This window comes from Oncorhynchus mykiss, chromosome 17 (assembly GCF_013265735.2).
Source record: "Oncorhynchus mykiss isolate Arlee chromosome 17, USDA_OmykA_1.1, whole genome shotgun sequence".
NCBI lineage: Eukaryota > Metazoa > Chordata > Actinopteri > Salmoniformes > Salmonidae > Oncorhynchus > Oncorhynchus mykiss.
In genome coordinates, this window is record NC_048581.1 from 45,905,707 (window position 1) to 45,927,708 (window position 22,002).

The 22,002-nt window shown below is 43.8% G+C and overlaps 1 protein-coding gene across 5 annotated transcripts in view; it reads right to left on the reverse strand.

Moving 5' to 3' along the window:
* Nucleotides 1-22,002, reverse strand: part of LOC110493958 (uncharacterized protein KIAA1755 homolog) — a 51,500-nt gene that overhangs the window by 15,793 nt on the left and 13,705 nt on the right. For 4 of the 5 annotated variants that reach the window (XM_036949983.1, XM_036949981.1, XM_021568585.2 and 1 more), the window contains exons 2-14: nt 14,078-14,275; nt 11,712-13,320; nt 10,425-10,637; nt 10,143-10,266; nt 6,982-7,075; nt 6,278-6,364; nt 5,626-5,742; nt 5,350-5,448; nt 5,113-5,261; nt 4,475-4,613; nt 4,134-4,256; nt 3,078-3,275; nt 1,562-2,613 (exon numbers count right to left, since the gene is read on the reverse strand). In XM_036949983.1, coding sequence (XP_036805878.1) covers nt 1,562-2,613; nt 3,078-3,275; nt 4,134-4,256; nt 4,475-4,613; nt 5,113-5,261; nt 5,350-5,448; nt 5,626-5,742; nt 6,278-6,364; nt 6,982-7,075; nt 10,143-10,266; nt 10,425-10,637; nt 11,712-13,320; nt 14,078-14,275 — 4,202 coding nt within the window. The remainder of the gene's footprint in view (nt 1-1,561; nt 2,614-3,077; nt 3,276-4,133; nt 4,257-4,474; nt 4,614-5,112; nt 5,262-5,349; nt 5,449-5,625; nt 5,743-6,277; nt 6,365-6,981; nt 7,076-10,142; nt 10,267-10,424; nt 10,638-11,711; nt 13,321-14,077; nt 14,276-22,002) is intronic. The other variant, XM_036949982.1, reaches the window with a different exon arrangement.

The window sequence follows — 22,002 nt, forward strand, 5'->3', positions numbered from 1 at the left end:
ACATCTAGGGAAGGGTACCAAAACATTTATGCAGCATTGAAGGTTCCCAAGAACACAGTGGCCTCCATTCTTAAATGGAAGAAGTTTGGACTCTTTCTAGAATTGGCCGCCCGGACAAACTGAGCAATTGGGGGAGAAGGGCGTTGGTCAGGGAGGTGACCAAGAACCCGATGGTCACTCTGACAAAGCTCCAGAGTTCCTCCGTGGAGATGGGAGAACCTTCCAGAAGGACAACAACTTCTGCAGCACTCTACCAATCAGGCCTTTATGGTAGATTGGCCAAACTGAACCACTCCTCAGATAAAGGCACATGACAGTCCGCTTGGCGTAAGCCAAAAAAACAAGATTGAACTCTTTGGCCTGAATGCCATGCGTCACATCTGGAGTAAATCTGGCACCATCTCTACAGTGAAGCATGGTGGTGGCAGCATCATGCTGTGGGTATGTATTTCAGTGTCAGGGACTGGGAGACAAATCAGAATTGAGGGAAAGATGACTGGAGCAAAGTACAGAGAGATCCTTGATGAAAACCTGCTCCAGAGCAATCAGGACCTCAGACTTGGGCGAAGGTTCACCTTCCAACAGGACAACGATCCTAAGTACACAACCAAGGCAACGGGACAAGTCTCTGAATGTCCTTGAGTGGCCCAGCCAGAACATCTCTGGAGAGACCTGAAAAGAGCTGTGCAGCGATGCTACCCATCCAACCTGTAAGAGCTTGAGAGAATCTGCAGAGAAGAATGGGAGAAACTTCTCAAATACAGGTGCCAAGCTTGTAGCGTCATACCCAAGATGACTAGAGGCTGTAATTGCTGCAAAAAGTTGCTTCAAAGTACTGAGTAAAGGATCTGAATACTTATGTAAATGTAATTTACGTTTTTTATTTTTAATACATTTTCAAACATTTTTTAAAAACCTGTTTTTGCTTTGTCATTAACGGGTATTGTGTGTAAATTGATGGGGGATTTTTTTTTTTTTTAATAAGTCTAATCTAACATAATGTGGAAAAAGTCAAGGGGTCTGAATACTTTCAGAATGCACTGTATATTATAGTTTACTGTAAATTACAGTATAATACATTACATACTAGTGTTCACTGTAGTGTCTTTGGAGACTTTAGCCTGCAAAAACACTACAGTGAATACTATATTGTTTACACTATAGTATTTTTTTCATGTAGGTTTATCCTAATAAAGTGTGACTGGTATACTTAGTGTAGTTATTGTCAAGGTTTCAAGCAAATAATCTTCATCTGAAATCTAACAAAGACCCAAAGAAAATCCATCTCTATGCTGCCCTGCTACTAACACTGCATGCTGTAAATGTCATTTGTCACTCAGTTGCTTATTTAAACTGCCAGTAAGCATGATATCAAGACTAGTTTCCCAGATCCATTTCAATAACAATGCTATTTTGTTTGTCATCTGAATTGCAGATTGTGAATAGCTCTTGGGTGACTGTTGGCATGTTGGTTTTATTGGAATTTCTGGGGAAACATTTGCATGTTATTTTGGGATTGCTTTTCTCATAGCTGTTGAGAAGGGGGAGGTGCATCACTCACAGAACATTGTTGCCATTCTCTTCAGCTTGTGTGTCGGCCAATGACGAGACATTCTGGGTCCTGTCACCAGTCGGGTCACAGGGGTCAAGGAAGGACACTGAAGACACCTCTATGGGGTCACCATCTTCTCTGTCATCGTCTCTTTCCCCATTTGTCCTACAGCAGGAGTTGCAAGAGCAGAAGCTTCCATTATGGGAGATATCATAAGGGTTTTGGGGGGACTGCAGGGCCACTACTGAGGGCTGACTATGGGAGAGTCTTGCCGACAAGGGGGAGGAGCCATACTTTGAGGACAGGGGAGAGCTGATACAGGAACCCTCACTCAGGGATCCCCCCAAAGTGCCATGTTTCCATGGAAACGCCTCACACCCAGCAACCAGATCCCCCATTTTGAGGTCTGTCTCGCTGTGGTGCCTTCCTGGTCCACCATCTCCATCTTGGGGCACCGCTGGTGTCAGTTTCCCCTCTATGCCGGGGGATTTGGCCAACTGGGATGCTTCCTTGGCTCCTTTGCTCCTTTTCAAGTCATCTTTGAAAGGGAGGTTGAAGCACGCAATGTTAGTGCTGTGCCTAGCACGGCGGTCTCTGCTCTCCATCTGTTCCACGGAGGCCCTCCCTGAGTTATTGGCCATATCGGCCACCCCTGGAGGGGAGTTTGAGGCTTGGGTTAGGGAGCAAGGGGCCACAACCACCTCCTCCTTATCTTCCTCCTCTTTCTCCCTCCCCTTCCAAGTCTCCAACACTCTGTCTTTCACTTGAGCTCCGCCAGCTGTGAGCTGCTGCTGGTATTTGTTGGCTGCATTCCCCTGCTGCAGCCTCTCCCCCAGCCGCTGGCTGACTTCCTGGCACTGGACCCAGGTCGCATTCCACAAATTCATCCCCCTGGAGCTCTTCATGCTGCAGGCTTTGATCTTCTGGAAGTGTCGGGACGAGAAGCAGTTACCCAATCTCTCCTCGTAGGTCTTAAGCATGCTTAGACAGGCTTTGGCAGGATAGCACCCTGTCTCTAGTTGCTCAAGATATTGCCTGCATTCCTTGGCGAGGACAGCAGCCTAGAGGAAACAATACAGAGATCAGTGTTATTTCAGAAGTGTTGGAGAAGTTAGAAGTGTTTTTATTTGTGTGTATCTTGGATGGGGTGTCAGGGTTCTGAAAAGATTGATGGGAATATTGATGACTGTTGTGGCTAGGGGTTAAAGGGGTGGCCTGTCCGTATATTTAAAAAATGTATCAATCCTTCCTTCAGTTCCTCAGTTCATACGTGATATGAGTTACAACAGACAACATGGTAGTGGTGGTCAAAGTATGGTTGGAGAAATGAAGCAGAGTTAAGGTCAATTTCATATCAATTCGCATTAGTTGACATTCCTCCATAAAAGTCAGATACATTTCTGGCAATTGGGAGGAATTTAAATGGAATTAAGAAGGTAAGGACTTAAGAAAGGAAGAGAAGGAATTGACTATTTTTCTGAGCATTTTGACAGGACCAGGGTCTTCCTCAACTTCCTCAACTAACCTCTTCACAGAAGCGGTAGACATGCACCATGTTGTCAAGCTCGGTACGCCGTTGCTCAGCGCGCAACATAAAGTCGGCCATATTAGATTTGAACGTGTTCATCACAGTCCTAAAAACCTCTGTCTCGGGGTTGGAGTTGGTGGAACCCAGAATCTTCTCCACCTCCATCACCAGGGTCAAGGTCTTCTGTTTCTTCTCCTATGATGAACAACAAAATATGTCAACATTTCCACCACCATATTTTACAGTAGGGTTATTTTCTGCCCATGCACCCTTATCTCAACGCTAAACCCACCACTGGTGTGCATGGCAAAATAACTCTATTTTCATGTCATCCTACAAATGTAGATGCCTGGAGTGTAATCGGTGCTATGGTCAAATGACATGAAAATAGAGCTCTATGGCTACACACACCAGTGATGGGTTTGGTGTCAAAATAAGGATGCATAAACAGGAAAGAACCTCTGATTTTTTTATGTAATTGGGCTCTTTTGCCTTCATTGGTCCTTGGGCCTTGTTAAGGTCAACGACATCATGAACTTTACCCAGTACCAGGACATTTTAGCCAAGAACCTGGTTGCCTCTGTCAGGAGGCTGAAACTTGGCTGCAAGTGAAACTTCCAGCAACCCCAAGTACACATAAAAATCACCAAAGAAATTGTTAATTTTTAACACAAAAATCAACATTTTGCATGTCTCCGGACTTGAAACCCATTGAAAACCTGTGGTTTGAATTGAAAAGTGCAGATCAAAGATATCAAGGATCGGGAAGGCTTTTGCATGGAAGAAGGGTCTAATATCCCTGATGTGTTCTCCAATATTATAAAACCATTTACAAAAAGGCTCAGTGCCATTATCCTTGCAATGTGAGGTATTAAAAGGCATTGAAAACTGGGGTGCCAATCACCCCATTTTTTTTTAGAAAAATAATATTACTTGTTGAACAAAATCTCTTAATCTGAGCAATTGTATTATAAAATAATACGATATATACATACAATATAGCTCAGTATTTGTATTGTTTATGTTATAGTCTAACCCCCAACCCAACTGTACCTTGGCTTGAGTGAGGACGGTGTCAAAGCGCTGAAGGGCTTGGTTCACACTCTCCAGTGTGTCCTCAGTGGAGTTGGAGAACTTCAGCCATTGCTCTCCTTCTGTATCAAACCATGCCTTGGCCTACAAGGTACAAATTCAGATATGCAATTACACATCATAAGGCATACGAACAGACCGGGGTGAAAAGAGTATTAGTTTTCTTTCAATAATGTTAGGTGTGCTTGATTCAGCAAGAGCAAGCAGGCACAGTTCCTTAGTGAAAAGGAAGAAAGTATGTACTACACAATATACAGTACTTCTAGCTGAATGTTCTGTAAGGTTAGAACCTCCTGACCTACCGTGTTAAGATTTGACTCCGCCTCCCTGAGTTTGAGCAGGAAGTCCAGATACTGTAGTGATTCATTGGACTTCATCACCAGGGTGTGAACATTCTCCTCCACCTGGTTATATAGGACCGTCACCGAGTCCAAGGCATCCCTGTAATGAGAGGTGGACGTTGTCAAACATTCACTCCAGTCCTTACCTCTCCAACTTGATAGATTGTGTGGTCAGTGGTGATCTGGCAGAAAAAGGCTGCCTTGGTATTACCTAGATCCCTCAAACTCAACTCCGGACCTCGGGGCCAGTTCCACTGCATTTTTTTTTTATTGTTCCCCTCTAATCAGGGACTGATTTAGACCTGTGACACCAGGTGTGTGCAATTAATTATCAGGTACAACAGAAAACCAGCAGGCTCCGGACCTCGTAGGGGAAAGAATTGAGTACCTCTGACATAGATGGTTGCTACCATAGAGATGGATAGAGGGCTCACATGCCAAGAAGCCTGTTTTAGAATGGGCAATGCAACGGAGGACAAGTAGTCGACTGGGTAGGTGGGACATAGAAGCGATCAAAGATAGGTGTGCCCTCTTTCCATCTCTAAGGGTGCTACAGACAGTTAATCACAACCATTTATGTATCAGAGAAATAACAGTACCTGTAGTCGTCGGACTTGGTAAATCGAAACTCCTCCCTCCTCATTCTGGTCAGAATGGCCCCACCTTCTCTCTGTAAAGGGACCAGTCGGGCATCCTGCAGAACCTCTTTCATTGAGGTCTTCTGATCTTGAATAGATCGCTGAACATCCTGAACCAAAAACAACGCAATGTAAAAAAAAAATCAGCCCCGAAAAAACGATGCTATAGACTTTTAATTTATAATTGTAATGACCTACCTGGGCGGTGTCCGTTTTTGGATTACCATCAATTTTCTTGATTGCTCTATGTAGTAAATGGGCTGCCCCTTGCAAGTCCGACACAAAGGAAACCAGTTTCTGAAACAAAGGAAAAAGATTTTAGGATCCAGACTCATCCCAAAACAACGTCGATACAATAGATTTTGTTGATTGATCCTTCAGAATAGCAAAGACTACAGCTACACGAGTGCGAACAAGTTCACTTCCAAACCAATTTCTTGCCCACTAAAGCCATTTATAAATATTATACTGTACCTGGTGAAACTGCAGCCAATCAGTGTGGCTGTAGGGAAAGTTCCCACCTAGGTCAGAGGTCAGCTGTTGTCCCTCCACCATCTTGTGCAGGGCCTTTAGAGAGGTCACCACTTCCATCTGATTGACAGGAGGCATTTTTATTATTTTCCCTTTATTTAACTACGCAAGTCAGTTAAGAACAAATTCTTATTTTGAACGACGGCCTCGGAACAGTGGATTAACTGCCTTGTTCAGAGGCAGAACGACAGATTTTTAGGGCAATAGGGCTATATTCTGTATACCAACCCTACCTTGTCACAACACAACTGATTGGCTGAAACTCATTAAGAAGGAAATCAATTCCACAAATTGAACAAGGCACACCTGTTCATTGAAATGCATTCCAGGTGACTACCTCATGAACCTGGTTGACAGAATGCCAAGAGTGTGCAAAGCTGTCATCAAGGCAAAGGGTGGCTACTTTGAAAAATCTCAAATATAAAATATTTAGTTTAACACTTTTTTCATTACTTCACGATGCCATATGTGTAATTTCAAATATTGGATGTCTTCACTATTATTCTACAATGTAGAAAATAGTAAAAATAAAGAAAAACCTTGGAATGAGTAGTTGTGTCCAAAATTTTGACTGGTACTGTATGTGCTTTCTGACCTGTAGCCCAGGGTGTCTTTCAGGGCGAGGGCTTGTGTCTTTATCCACCAGTATCAGCACACTATGGACTGCATTCAGGGCTTGTTCCTTTGGGGCCGACCAATAAGGAAACATGTCAGGACTAAAGGCATCATGCAAGGTCATCATAATGTGTTCTTCACTCTCGGGATTCACATGTGTATGTGTCCCCCAATATGTGTTTAAATGGTCGGTAAATATCTATGATAGACAACGATAGATCATTATCAATGACATGATTGACTACTGTGCAGTGGACAGAAATCCCTATGAATTCATATAGGATACATTTGGTGAAGTCAGTCACGTGCAGCAACCAAAATCTCCTTGTGGACTTCCCAGGACACAGCGATCCCCAAACTATCATTAACTGCAACAACAATGCTTTACTTGATTCAGAGCTTGTGTTGTATGGCTCAACCTGTTGTTGTCATCTATGCCATGTTGTCTTTGTTGATGGTCTTTTTTTTACCTCAGTGCTTGAGAATGCAAGAAAAATCTGGCAAAAGCCCAAAATGTGAACTAAACTGATCTGAACTGATGAACTGCTTGACCTGCCGCCATATTGCATTGGAACGGTGAGTAATGAGATACACCACAATCCGCTCTCTATCTCCAAATCTAAATGGGTGGATTACGGTTTAATAGTTGACTTATTGTGATGTGATGACTCATATTTTCCTAACCTGAACCATCATTAGGGCTTTGTAGAAGAGGGAGGGAGGGTGCATCTTCCTGGCATTGATCACCACTGTCATTCCCAGGTCCCGGACCTCTTTTCTAGAAAATAAAAAACAGGGAAGCGTGTTGTGGCACATTTAAAAGTTGTTCACACTGTCCTGGAATTCTCACTCATCAGATCGAAGTGTTATTTGAGCGTTTTTAGTGGTTTCACCAATCCTCTCCCACTGACTGTGTCTGTCCGTCTCATGCACGCACATGCACTCCATGCACTACATGCACACACAGTCCACCCCCCCCCCCCCCACACACACACACATGCCTCACCGTAATTGCTCCATCTTAGGTTACCAGTTGGGTCTGTCTGTTCTTTAGAAGACATGCATACCAGATAGTTGGCAGTCAGCCTATGGCCTGCGGGCAATAGTGTTGTTATTGTGGTTTGTCAGGACGGGATGCCTCTTAAAAGGTTAAATGAGGAACATTCCCGGGAACGACGTTAAAGGGCCAATCTGTTTTAACGAGACAGCCGTCACCTTGAAATTCAATGTGTGTCCATTTAAGCTGTGTAAAGAGATTAGATTGTAAAATGTGTATTATGAGGACGTTTGGCTTTTAAACACCTCCGGCTGCGAGACCAGTGTCTGGGGGTAAAGCTATAGGGTTAACTGAGAACACAGTGGATGGCATGTCTTTGTTTCTTCATCAGTTTAAGAAGTGGGAGACTATGACCCTGTTCAAATACTTTACAACTGCATCCTTCCTTCCTTCCTTCCTTCCTTCCTTCCTTCCTTCCTTCCTTCCTTCCTTCCTTCCTTCCTCCCTCCTTTCCCTCCTTCCTTCCGTCCTTCCTTCCTCCCTCCTTTCCCTCCTTCCTTCCTTCCTTCCTTCCTTCCTTCCTTCCTTCCTTCCTTCCTTCCTTCCTTCCTTCCTTCCTTCTGCCATTGGAGTAATCACTGATATGATTGAACAATTTCACAACAAACCATGTCAGTTTCGATGATAAGTTCAAGGAAGGGTGGAAGGAAGGATACATTATCAATGTATTCGAAAAGGGCATGGTAGGGTTGCATGAGACATAAGATTGGTGGTATTTCACTGCCCTCCTGTGGTGAAAAGATATAGCCACAAATCCATGTCAAATGTTTTGACGGCATGCATTAAAAAGTGATGAGAGGGTTACCTAAATGACTTCCAAACCATGTAGAATATTTACTTCCATTTCATAGTGTGTTTACAATACGTATTACAAGGACACACAAAAAAAAATGCACAAATCACAATTATAGTAAGGTAAGAGTGTACAGAACAGGGCCTGGTTTCCCGATAGCGATGGAATTTAGGCTTCCGTAACGTGTTTCCCAAAACACCACAATGAAAGAACGTTTGGCTAAATGAGTTGTTGATACTGATATCATCAAAACAACAGCATTGCTGATCTCGGATCAACTTTCTCCAATCAAATCTTACCTTAACATTAGAATTATTACACAATACCGACGACGGATCAGCTCCTAGACAGATCTTATCACCCAGGCTTATATCGCTGCAACTATTGTGGAAGCTTATTCTAAAGCTAAACCAATAATAATGCCTTAAATCACAGATTTGGCACATCATTGCAGACATGTTGTTACACATTATGAAATATACTGAAACAAAATGTGAACGCATGTAAAATGTTGGTCCCATGTTTCATGAGCTGAAATAAAAGATCCTAGAATTATCCATACGCACAAAAGGCTTATTTAGGTCCTTGTTATTGAGCATTTCTCCTTTGCCAAGATAATATTAAGAAATTGATTAAACAGCATGATCATTACACAGGTGCACCTTGTGCTGGGTGCAATAAATGGCCACTAAAATGTGCAGTCTTGTCACAAAACACAATGCCACAGATGTCTCAAGTTTTGAGGCAGCGCGCAATTGGCATGCCGACTGCAGGAATGTCCGCCAGAGCTGTTGCCAGAGAACTTAATGTTAATTTCAATACCATTCTCCACCGTCTTCGATGGACACTGGCACGCTGGAGAAGTGTGCTCTTCATCAGATGAATCCCGATTTCAACTGTACCAGGCAGATGACAGACAGCATGAACGGCATTGTAGGGACGATTGGTTTGCTGATGTCAACGTTGTGACAGAGCGCCCCATGGTGATGGTGGAATTATGGTATGGGCAGGCATAAGCTACGGACAGCGAACACAATTGCACTTTATCAATGGCAATTTGAATGCGCAGAGATACCGTGACGAGATCCTGAGGCCCATTGTCGTGCCATTCATCCACCGCCATCACCTCATGTTTCAGCATGATAATGCATGGCCCCATGTTGCAAAGATCTGTACACAATTCCTGAAAGCTGAAAATGTCCCAGTTCTTCCATTTCCTGAATACTCAATAGACATGTAACCTATTGAGCATGTCTGGGATGCTCTGGATCAATGTGTACGACAGGGTGTGGGAAGCAAGTGGGACAACATTCCACCGGCCACAATCAACAGCCTGATCAACTCTATGCGAAGGAGATGTCACGCTGCATGAGGCAAATGGTGGTCACACCAGATACTGACTGGTTTTCATATCCACGCCCCTACCTTTTTTATTAAAGGTATCTGTGACCAACAGATGCATATCTGTATTCCCCGTCATGTGAAATCCATAGAGTTGGGCTTAATTCATTTATTTCAGAAGACTGATTTCCTTATATGGAAACTGAATGCATTCAACTGAAATGTGTCTTCCGCATTTAACCCAACCCCTCTGAATCAAGGAGGTGTGAAGGGGTGCCTTAATCGACTTCCACGTATTCGGCGTCCGGGGAACAGTGAACTGTAACTCAGTAAAATGTTTGAAATTGTTGAATGTTGTGTTTATATTTTTGATCCGTGTGTATTGAGTCAAAAATAACAGACAGTGCAGCCTACAATATGCAAAACAGAACTCATGCAGTCATTTCAGTTTTCATTCAATTAAAAAAAAAATCCTTTGCTTGTTTGAAACAGTTGCAAAGACATTGGCAACTTTGTATTGATAGTCAACTTCAGAAACATTGCTTTTGGGAAACTGGGCCCAAACCAGTTGATCACCTACACCCTATACAAAATCACAGACAATAAACTCCCTTGAACTACCACCAAAGATGTTTAGGGATTGATTGGTATTACCTGGGGATGGAGTGGAGGTAAAGTAGCACTTTACACACCTCCTGGACAGACAGCAGAGGAGACATCCAGGCCTGCCTATTCCCATGGACCTCCAGCACAGCCCTGCCCACCCTGTCTCTGCTACCTGGGGGTGGAGGGGACAGTAGAGGGTGTCATGGAGAGGTTAGATAAAGAAAAGTGTGGACCAGGGGCGTATTCATAAGGGAACAACGTGGCTACATTTGTGTTTCTTATTGGACAACACTGGGTAACACTGGATGTCATGCAGAACAAACACAATACCTGGTAGACTGACGAAGCCCAGGTGAAGTAGGCCACTGATACTTCTGAAGATGGAGTCTTGGGAGGGAGGATATGGAGGAGCTCTGTGTATGGGGGAGGGGGGTAGGATTGGGGGCGCTGAGGGCTTGGTCTCTGGACTCTGGAGTTTGGTGTCATGTCCGATGGAGGGTGCAGTAGCCTGCGTTTCAACTTTGCCAGGCGAGGGATCTTGAACTAAAAAAAAACGACAGATACATTTGCCCAACCAGAAAGTGAATGTGTTCACGTCATTTATTGTATCTTCTCTAATTGGTATCTGATAACGTCTGTGTTTATCATTTTAATCAACTTAATCCGTGTTGTTCAAGACTGTGCTTAGACTTCTGTTCTAGCCTAACCCCAACACATCGCATCCAACCAAACAACTAATCATCACATACTGTGCTGGGATAAAACAAAAGCCTGCACACAGTCTTGTACAATACCGATTAAGTTGATTAAAATGATAAACACAGAAGGAGACGTCTCACTAACCAGGATTGAAGAACAACGCTCTACTGTAAAGTCTTCCTGGTCAAGATTTGACCTTTTAGCATTGGGAGCATTTATTTGGCGGACATAGATCTCAATGGCTGTCTTTCATACAAATCTTAACCTTACGTGCCACAGTTGCACTATGTAAAGCCTTTAAACATTGCACATGCTCTCTCCCTGTAACCTAACACTGCCAGGCTGTTAAGCATGGCTTTGATTTCGAGCATCCTAATTGGCTTCTTCTAGAGCCAACAAAGGCTTGTCTGTGCTCCCTCTCCCTCACCAGTCCATTAGTCTTGAGTCCTCGGAGGGCCCTTGTGTGGGTGTAGGGAGGAAGGCTTTAATAGGGAATGGGGACAGTCCCCTCTCTTTCTTCCCTAGCCCCCTGCTAGACCTCTGAGTGCACTTATGAGTCCTCGTGTGAGGGTGTAGTGAATGGAAACAGTGCCTTCTCCTCCCTCACCACCACTCTCTCTCCATAAAATGAATGTCTTGTTTACTACCATAGCTAATAGCCACTGGCCTAAGGGCCCCCTTCGACACAGCACACTCCCTTCAGCAAAAGGGGGCCGAGGTTGAGTTTAAATTAATTGGTGTACACAGAGATGGTTTCAGTGTCCCTTTGAAACATGCACTATTTATGAAGCAAGACAGTAAGCTGGATGGGGTACAACAATACTAGTCTATGTTGCAATGTTGTCGCAATACCAAAGACATCACTGTATGGTTCAGGTCAGCACAAAAGTGTGTAAAGGGAACAGTAGTCCCTCTTACCACTCTTTGCAGACTGCCGCCTCTCCAGCTTGGGGGACACCAGGCCGAAGGCATTTATTTTCTTACACTGCACCTCCTGGACACAAACGGGGGTCATCTCTGGACAGATGTCGCTGTGGCTCCTGTTGTTCGGTTTGTGGACCAGAGGACTTCCTCTGGCAGTCTCGGACACAGTGGAGAGTGCCCTGGGCTTGGCCTTGTGTTTACCAATGGTTTTCACTGCCTCCGGGTTCCAAACTGGCTTGGAGTTGAAGTCACAGTCAAAGGCATCAACCACACCCTGGTGATGGCCCACCGGAGGTAACATTAGCAATGAGTCAGGTCCTGTTTGATGGGCTTTGTGGTTTGTTTGAAGTTCCTGGTTATGAGGTTCCACTTGGCAGAGTTTATGAATGACTTGATGTTCTTTAGTATGTTTTCCTGGTTTGTGAGTTATGGCAGGTTTGATAGATTTGTGTGGTATGTGATTTAGGTTTGGAGATTCCTTAGCAAAGTGCCCATGTTGGTGTGGCTCGTGACTTACAATAGGCTCCTTATAGTGGTTACAGCACTCCCAGTGATCCTGACCCAGACCTCTGGCGTGACCCTTGAAGCCCGACTCCTCCCCTCCACAGGGGCCGGACTCCTCCAGAGCAGCTAGCAGTCCTACGCTCCCCCTCTCAAAGGGAACTGGGTTGCGCAGTGCTGCTAGGTAAGAGTCCCTGTACCTGCACTTTAGTTCATGCCCACTAGGCTCCTGCCCTAGCCTCCTCTGGCTGCATGGTGTGCAAGGCTCCTCCGAAAACCTGATGGTGCACCCACAGGGGGTGCTGCTCCCAAGTGGTATAGGAGGAGGGGGCCTGACCGGTTTGAACAAAGGGGGAGGATTAGAAGGTTTGGGAGTCCTACTGCATCCCGCAGGAGACTCTTTCTCCTTGGAGAACTCCACTAAATCCACATAGTCACCTTCAATCTCGCAGTACTTCCAGCTGGTGTCCCAGGTGTTGGGCGACACCCAGCCCACAGGCTTGACTAGTGGTTTGGCATGCGGTTTGGTGACAGATTTTTCATGGTCACCCTTGATTAGTTTCGAGGTACCGTCCATGAGTCGCAAGGACACAGATATCCCGTCCCTGGCAGGAAGGATCATGGTCTCCAGAGAAAGGGCGGAAGCGGTAGAGTCGGAAGAGGATGGAATCTGCAACTGCCGTGACTCAAACGGACCGTCTCGGATACCACTTGATGTAGTCATGGTCTTGTGCTTGACCAGAAACTCGGGGATTGCCACTTGCGCCCAGGGCACCTTCATCACTCCCTGGTCGGTGGAAAGCAGGCAGTGGGACAGCGGGGTGCCATGGCGGCCGTCGTTCACCTCCCTCAGCCAATCCAGGGTAAAGATATAGGGGTAAGTAGTGTCGGGGATGGGGGTCTCCTCCACCTCGTGGCAGCCCTCCTCCAGGAGACTCTTGAGGACAATGCGGGCTGCCTGTTCGCCAAAGGGCTCCACCTGCAGGTAGAAGTCTCCGGGGCGCAGCAGGAGAGGGTTGAGGGGGGCCAGCTGGATCACGGTCCTGTCACGGAGGCACAGGGGCCAGCCCTCACAACGGAACAGCACATCTGAGTATGCAGCCTGGGGAGAGGGAGGGAGGGATTGGAGAGGGGGTGAGTTGCATGGATTTATGATCCCTTATGTCAGAGTTTCTCATCGTCAGCACTGCAGTGGGATGGCACTTTTTTGTTCCAGCCCAGCACCAGCTCAAATGATCTCAACCAATCATCAACTCCCTTGATGAGTTTAATCAGGTGGGTTAATGCTGGACTAGATGAAAAAATACTAAATGATCCAACATTTAAATTCCTGTGGTTCCCACTAGGGGTGTTCTTCAGCTATGTATTATGTGACATGAGAAGACTATAATCCAAAACAAATCAGGCTTACTTCTACTTTAAATTGCATTTTACAGACTGGAATGCAATGAGGGAAGGATGAATAACTAAAATTCATCTTCATATGTGCACTGCTGAGCTGTGGTTATGAAAAACTAAACTCCAGATTCTGGCCTAACCCCAACTTTTCTTCAGCCTGAAACAAAGACAAATGGAATCCTAGACTGTGTTTTCTCTTTTCTATTAAACACTTTGAGGAGAAACAATCAAATGTGATCCTTTGCTGAGCGATGTCAGCTCAGTTGCATGTCTGGCTAGGATCCACAGAAAATTCATAAAGCATAAACAACAGCTTGGATGTATCCCGCGACAGACAAGTAAACCTTTTGTTGATGTCTTTTGTTTCAATACAGTTAGAACCACAATGTGAACCCCTGCGGTTTTACTGTTACTGAACTCCAGTTGCTCCGTCTATTCTGTGTGTGCTTCTGTGTACTCACACACGCCGCCTGCTGCACACTCTCCAAGAGGTGTTTGGACGGGATGAGGAAGTCCAGCAAGCAGTGCAGTGCGTCACCGTGGAAGCGCTCCTCGATGGTCCTAAACAGCTGACTGAGGACAGTGGGCGCTGTGACCTCAAAGGGTGGGAACAGAGCCGACAGGGCACTCTGGATGGACGAGTCCAGGGATTCTGGGTTCTGAGGGACGGGGCAGAGTAGATGTTTTTTGTTTCAAGTCACCTCCCACATCAACAAACATGTTCACACTTTTTATTTAATTTCACTTTCATATAAGATAAGAGAACAAAGAGTGAATGATAATGTCATTGTACCCTGACCCTTTTTTTCATTGCAGAAATTGGAATGCAAGTATGTTTGCCAGAGTGCAAATCCCCAAGTGTGTGTGTGTGTGTGTGTAGCTTCAGAGGTCCGTGTCAATTTTCACTTCCACTGGTGTTGACAGCACCACTTTGTTTGAAGAAAGTAGACATAACCGCAGAACGTCCAAAAATATCAACACACGGTAAATGTCAAGCCACAAGACAGCTATTTATCTTGGCCTTTACCCCTATACTGGGCCCTTTGGAATGACTCTAAGCAAATCACTTTAGCATCTGCAACCAACAAATGTTGAACTTTGAAGTACTGTACGGTAGTGGAGGTTCCTCAGAGGAGGAAAGGGAGGACCGATTTTATATATTTTTTTCAAAAAATATATACAAATGTATCCTTTTAGATAAAACTATACTAAATATATTCACGTCACCAAATACCTGATTAAAACACATTGTTTTGCAATGAAGGTCTACAGTAGTCTCAACAACACACACTAGGCCAGCACCATGGTGTAGCCGGAGGACAGCTATTTTCTGTCCTCCTCTGGCTACATTGACTTCAATATAAAACCTATGATGCTCGTGCTCCTCACCCCCTCAATTATGACAACTTCCGGAGGATGTCCTCCAACCAATCAAAGCTTTTGCAGTAGGAACTAACTTGTTGTCCATCCAATCAAAGGATCAGAGAAGGAACCTAATACTACGCATGTGTGATTTAGAAGTGTGGTGCGTTGGATAGATTGAGATTGAGATAGTGAATAGTACAGTGAATTGTTGTTGTTGAAGAACCCTTTTCATTCTCTGGAGTACACAGAAAGAGATGCCCACATCAGATTCAAGCTTCTGGAAAAAAGCTGCATTGATAATTTAATGGACAAAGGTCTGCGTAATTCCATCTGTGCAACACAACGAAAAGGTAAGAAACGGGTGTTGTCTTATCGACGCTACTGCATTTTTGGGCAAGCAAGAGTTGTCTTTTAGGGGGCACGATGAGAGGGAAAGTTCCGCTAACCAGGGCAACTACAAGGAGCTTGCAGAGTTGCATATTATGATGCTTTAATTACTGAGCATGTAGACCTTTCTACTGTCTTCTCTGGGATGTCAAAGTCAATTCAGAATGACTTGATAGCTTCCATCGCATCATCCATTAAAAGGGAGATAAAAAGAGGTTGACGCAGTGCCTTTTCTCACATGGCAAATGGAGAAACCACAGACATCAGCAGTCACTAGCAGTGGTCAGTTATCATCAGGTATGTGGACGATCGGGTCTTTATTCAGGAACTGGGTTTTTTTGGGGCTACTTTGATGTGTCAAGTGGGCGAGATGTGCAGTCTGTTTGATTTAGTGAAATCTGAGATGTCAGAGTTTAAGTTCATGGAGAAACCTGTTGCCCAAACCTATGATGGTGCTTCTGTAATGGCTCCTGACTTAAATGGCCACCTTTGTGCATTGCCATGCATTCTCAAATATAAGGTTTTCCTTGTGACACTTGGAGGCTTCACCACTTTTTGGGGGGGGGGGAAGTCGACCAAGAGGGTGATGTTGCTTGAACAGGCTGGATGTGCATGCTTGACGAAAAATGCACAAACGCATTGGAGTTTCACTTCTAGAATTGTCAACCCTGTTGCGAATAATTGTGAGCAATGGAAGGACGCCGTCACCCTATTATAGAGCACCCTACCATGGATGATGATACTGTGTCATGTGCAGATGAGTTCAAGGCAAAGCTGGAAGATATTTGTATTTTCACTTTTGATGAAATATTTTTCCTGTAGTTGTTAGATGGTAGTATTAGATTAATTCAAGAGAGAGTTCCCAGATGACGCTTTGACAAGCCTATTGCAGACCTTTTGACATTTTTTTTCATGTCTGAAAACAGAGCTGCAAGTGTTTTATGGTGATGGGGAGATTCAGGCCCCTGGTCCTCTGCCCTCCTGGCCTACCCAAGGCCCTCTGAAGAACTGAAGCCCCTGGTCCTCTGCCCTCCTGGCCTACCCAAGGCCCTCTGAAGAACTGAAGCCCCTGGTCCTCTGCCCTCCTGGCCTACCCAAGGCCCTCTGAAGAACTGAAGCCCCTGGTCCTCTGCCCTCCTGGCCTACCCAAGGCCCTCTGAAGAACTGAAGCCCCTGGTCCTCTGCCCTCCTACATGTGTAACTCAATGCATCTGCTATTTGTATTTGACCGCTCTACTCCCAGTGTCAATTCTCTCCTGACATGAACTAAAGCCATGTCACAGGTGCCCTCTCATCCACTGGCTCTACATGGTGCATGTAGAGTCAATCACATACACAAACACAATCACCCCAACCCCTGTCCAGCACTGAAGTCAAGCCTCTGAACACCCAAACCCCTGTCCTGCGCTGAAGACAAGCCTCTGAACACCCCAACCCCTGTCCAGCACTGAAGTCAAGCCTCTGAACACCCCAACCCCTGTCCAGCACTGAAGTCAAGCCTCTGAACACCCCAACCCCTGTCCTGCGCTGAAGTCAAGCCTCTGAACACCTCAACTCATGTCTCATGCGTCATTCAATCACTGCGTAAGTAGCCCTCTCATGTTTGTATAAATACCACAGTCGACCAGTAACTTGAAAAGATCTTGAAAGATGGGACAATCTCAACTTTTTCCACAAATATTTTTGAAACATTTGAAGTATAAACTGTATTTTGATAGACAAAAGTATCAGCTATCAAACCATGTAAAGGATCAACGTCCAAATGCTTTAGTTTTTTTCTCCATAAAACACAACTAAATGGATTCATGTTCAATCCGTCAGACATAATAAAAGGGATAAAATTCTTAAATCTATTGTCCAACAAGTGTAAAGGCCTTGATTGTTTGATTCTAACATGGGATTCTTCAAATATATAATAACAATATCCAAACTTTTTGGGGTTTTATTTTATAGCGTTATATTATGCTCCAGGGCTAATTCCGTTAGCATTTTGGCATGTTTTTCTAGATTCAGAACATAAAACAACATTTATAAAGCAAAGATTATCCCTTTGACCAGCACAGAAAATACCTCAATAGTTTAAGGATATATCATTTTGCAGAACAGTGATTAAAATATATATTTTTGAATATTTACAAGTAAATCGATCTTATGGGGGTTAGCCATCAATGACGGAGTTGACATGCCACTGATGGAGTTGACAACAAATACTCAAAACAGACATATTTTTGTCTCTAAAAAGAAAAGTTCAATACTAACATTTGTAAAATAGAAAATTATTCATAATAGTAATAAATATATACATATCAGAACTTTCAGCACCCTGACAGAGTTGACGTTAGACAAAAATCTGACGGAGTTGATGTTTTACGGAGCTACAAAGTAGCAATTTAGTTTTTCCCTCAGTTGCTTTATGACTCTAAAGCCTATTTAAAAGAAACCTATTTGAACCAAAATGAACATCCTTTCTTAATCTATCAGGGAGATGGAGTTGACCGTTTATGATTGTGACCATGGTGATTTCAATATTGTTTGTTTAAATCTATCAAAAGTAGAGAAATTTACAGCCCATAAGTGGTCTTGTTGCACTACATGTAATGAGGACACGAAGAAGGGGTCACTATGGTATAGCTGCCCCTGCTCATTCCTGATTAATTCAGGATTTTAGACAAATCTGACAGAGTTTACCAATTTTTTTTTAGGAGTCACAGTTTTGAGATAAATATTATTTAAAGTTAGTCTACCATCCTCCTCATTTTTACAAGTCACCAGCCTCCACTGCTGTGCAGTAAACAGTACAGGTTTAATTTTGGGGGCTTTGTAGCCTTTAGTTGTGTCTTCATGTTCGGCATAGACATCCACATCATACAAAAGTGATTTGAATGCTGAAAAGGAGGAACAATGTCCCCAAACCCAAAACATTCCGCTGAAATGTAAACATTTCAGTCTATATCTTCGTTCTTAGTTCAAGAGGGAAATAAAAAACAGACATTTGGAAAGATCAAGGTTTCTGTTTGAGTAGTGAAATAAACTCATCAGAAAGCCTTTGCCATGCTCTGGATATGCTTTGAGCTCTGTCCTCTGTGAGTGTTTCATGTACTTCCAAGATACACCTCATTTGAGTTGGTATACTTCAAGCTGGGGAAGGGTGAGGTTCTGATCAGATTCAAGCGGACAAGTATGAGCGAGAGAAAGAAGAAATGTACGGTCTCCATCAGAGGTCCCTGTTGAAAGAAGGCTGTATAAAAGGACACCATTGTGCGCTTAAGTCATGCATGATGGCAGTGTTTACAACGTATATGCTAGGCTACACATGTCTGTTTCAGATAGTCATGGCAATAAGAACTAAAAACAAGGCCACATCTGTGGTTATGTCCCGGTTTCTGCTACTTTCGACCAGCTGTGGAGAATAGTGGAAACGAAACACACGGAAGCAATTTGGGAAAAGGTTGAAAAGGATGTTACACGCAAAATCAAAAGTCCAACGGTTCGTTCCATGAAATGAGTGCCCTTTGCGTCCCTTTGACATTTTGTGTAGAAATTGTGTGCCAATTTTACATTTTAAAAGCCTGTTATATTCAATGAAGTGCCGTTTAATATAAACCACATGGAGTATTCAATATATTTTTTCTATGAATAAAGACTTGCTAATGTGCATTTCGACATGTCCATTGCTGTAAGTCACCATCTGTGACTTACAGCAAGATCTAAGCCCACTTCACCCCAACATTAATCCACGTTTTCCCCATTCTAAAGCCCTAGTCATAATGGTGCCTTGACAAAGGCATTTGCTGAAGATCCTTATTTATTTCATGCGATTAGTGATTCATGCTCAAGGTCAAACCTACTACGCCAACCGATCTCTCATGTTAATATGGTGAAACTACTCCTTCAACAAATGTTTTACAAAATAAACATTTGAGAGTCAAATCATAGTGTAAAAGCAACTTTTTGGTTGTTTTGTGGTGGACAACTGAGTGGTTGAAGTTTAAAACGTAAACCCTGGGTCCCCACGAATAGACAGGCTAGAATTTTTTTTTTAAATCTTTTGTGAACATTTGTAAAACATTGCATTCAATTGCCCTAACCTGTTGTACCCAATAATTTTGCACGACCAATTTTTCCGTTTTTGATTTGTTAAAAAAGTTTGAAATATCCAATAAATGTCGTTCCACTTCATGATTGTGTCCCACTTGTTGTTGATTCTTCACAAAAAAATACAGTTTTATATCTTTATGTTTGAAGCCTGAAATGTGGCAAAAGGTCTCAAAGTTCAAGAGGGCCGAATACTTTCGCAAGGCACTGTATTCTGGTGAGTGGGACCCACTTGAGATACAGTAAACATACACTAAATGACCAAGAGTATGTTGAACATCTCATTCCAAAATTATGGGCATTAATATGGAGTTGGTCGCCCCTTTCCTGCTATAACAGTCTCCACTCTTCTGGGAAGGCTTTCCACTTGATGTTGGAACATTGCTGAGGGGACTTGATTCCATTCAGCTACAGGAGCATTAGTGTGGTAGGACACTGATGTAGGGCGATTAGGCCTGGCTCGCTGTCGGCGTTCCAATTCATCCCAAAGGTGTTCAATGGGGTTGAGGTCAGGGCTTTGTGCAGGTCACTCAAGTTCTTCTACACCAATCGACAAACCATTTTTGTATGGCCCTCATTTTGTGCATGGGGGAATTGTCATGCTGAAACAGGAAACGGCCTCCCCAAACTGTTGCCACAAAGTTGGAAACACAAAATCGTCTAGAATGTCATTGTATGCTGTACCGTTAAGATGGAACTAAGGGGCCTGTCCCGAACCATGAAAAATAGCCCCAGACCATTATTCCTCCACCAAACTTTACATATGTATTTATTTTTACCTTTATTTAACTAGGCGAGTCAATTAAGAACAAATTCTTATTTGCAATGACGGTCTACCCCGGCCAAACTCTAACCCGGACGACGCTGGGCCAATTTTATGTGCCATGCGCTTCAGTACTCGGCGGTGCTGTTCTGTGAGCTTGTGTGGCCTACCACTGCACATTATGCTGTTGTTGCTCCTAGACGTTTCCACTTCACAATAACAGCACTTACAGTTGACCTGGGGAGGCTCTGGTAGGGCAGACATTTGATGTACTGACTTGTTGGAAAGGTGGCATGCCACATTGAAAGTCACTGAACTCTTCAGTAAGATCATTCTACTGCCATTGTTTGTCTATGGAGATTTAATGGCAGTGTGCTCAATTGTATAACACCTGGTAGCAACGGGTGTGGCTGAAATAGCAGAATCCACCAATTTGAACGGGTGTCCACATACTTTTGTGTATATATAGTGTAGCTCCGCAGCTGGACCTAGTTCAGACTGCCCCTAAGCCAAGTGGAGTGAGGATGAGGTGGTGTTATGAGTTATTTTGTATCCTGTCAACTTTGACAAACTGCCAGCGCCACATGCTAAAGAGGCCGGGGCCATTTACATACACTTCCCAGGGAAAACACGTTGTGTTTGTTGGCAGATGGGTCAGGTATTTTCATAAAGGAGCCATCTCTCTGATGGGGCTCTGATAGCAGCCTATTTGGCCTCCGACCACACGCTAAGCATTGAATTAGACCAGCTTTGGACCAGGCTTTGAGCAGCTTTACATTTTCGTCATTTAGCAGACACTCTTATCCAGAGCGACATACATGAGCAATTAGGGTTAAGTGCCTTGCTGAAGGGTACATTGACCGATTTATTTTTTGTTACCTAGGTGCCTCAGGGATTCAAACCAGCGACCTGTCGATTACTGGCCTAACGCTCTTAACTGCTATGCTACCTGCACTCTAAAATCAAATGAGTTGTGATTAAATGGAATGTGATGGTATGAGCAACTCGGTAACAATAGCAAATCACCTAAAATTGGAAACCCTACTGCCCACAATAACCCCATACTTTTTGTGTAGGGGGAGGTGAGGATACATTTTTTGTTGCTTTGTTTAAGGCTGTGTTTCTGTATAAGCACATTGTGACAACTGCTGATGTAAAAAGGGCTTTATAAATACATTTGATTGATTGGTTGATTGATTGATTGATTAATAGTGTAACTTGTACCGTATACCTCACGCATCAAGTGTCAGCAAGTAGAGCTACTTTCCACCACCGCACAACATAAATGGGCTCTATATACTGTAGGGCAAGATACTTGTTTTAGTGAAGACATGTATAATAAATGTGCAGTACATTTATAAAAAAACTAATATTTTTAAAACTGCCTTAAGGTATAAGAAGGCCTGTATTTCCAGCTTCCGACGTGCAACAACCCCTTTCCCTGTTTTCAGCATCTCATCCCCTCCTCCTTTCTTCAGGAGAGCGTTACTCCTGTTGGTTGGTGGGACAGTAATGTCTTTGTCTGAGACCCTCTTGTAAACCTCGGCTCAGGGCTTTGGCAAAGGGGCACACAATTGAACCAAGCCATTTGAAATCCTTTAATGCTGAACGGACCTAATAAAAAAGTCCCCCAACAAGACAAGACTATGTTACTTGTTTCCACCCATTCATCTATCTTCTTTTGGGAAGTCTTGTGTGGTGCCTACAATTGGATTTGGCAGGGCCTATATAATACTAGTTTTAACAGGCCTGTAAGACGCTCAGGCTGTGTTAGGG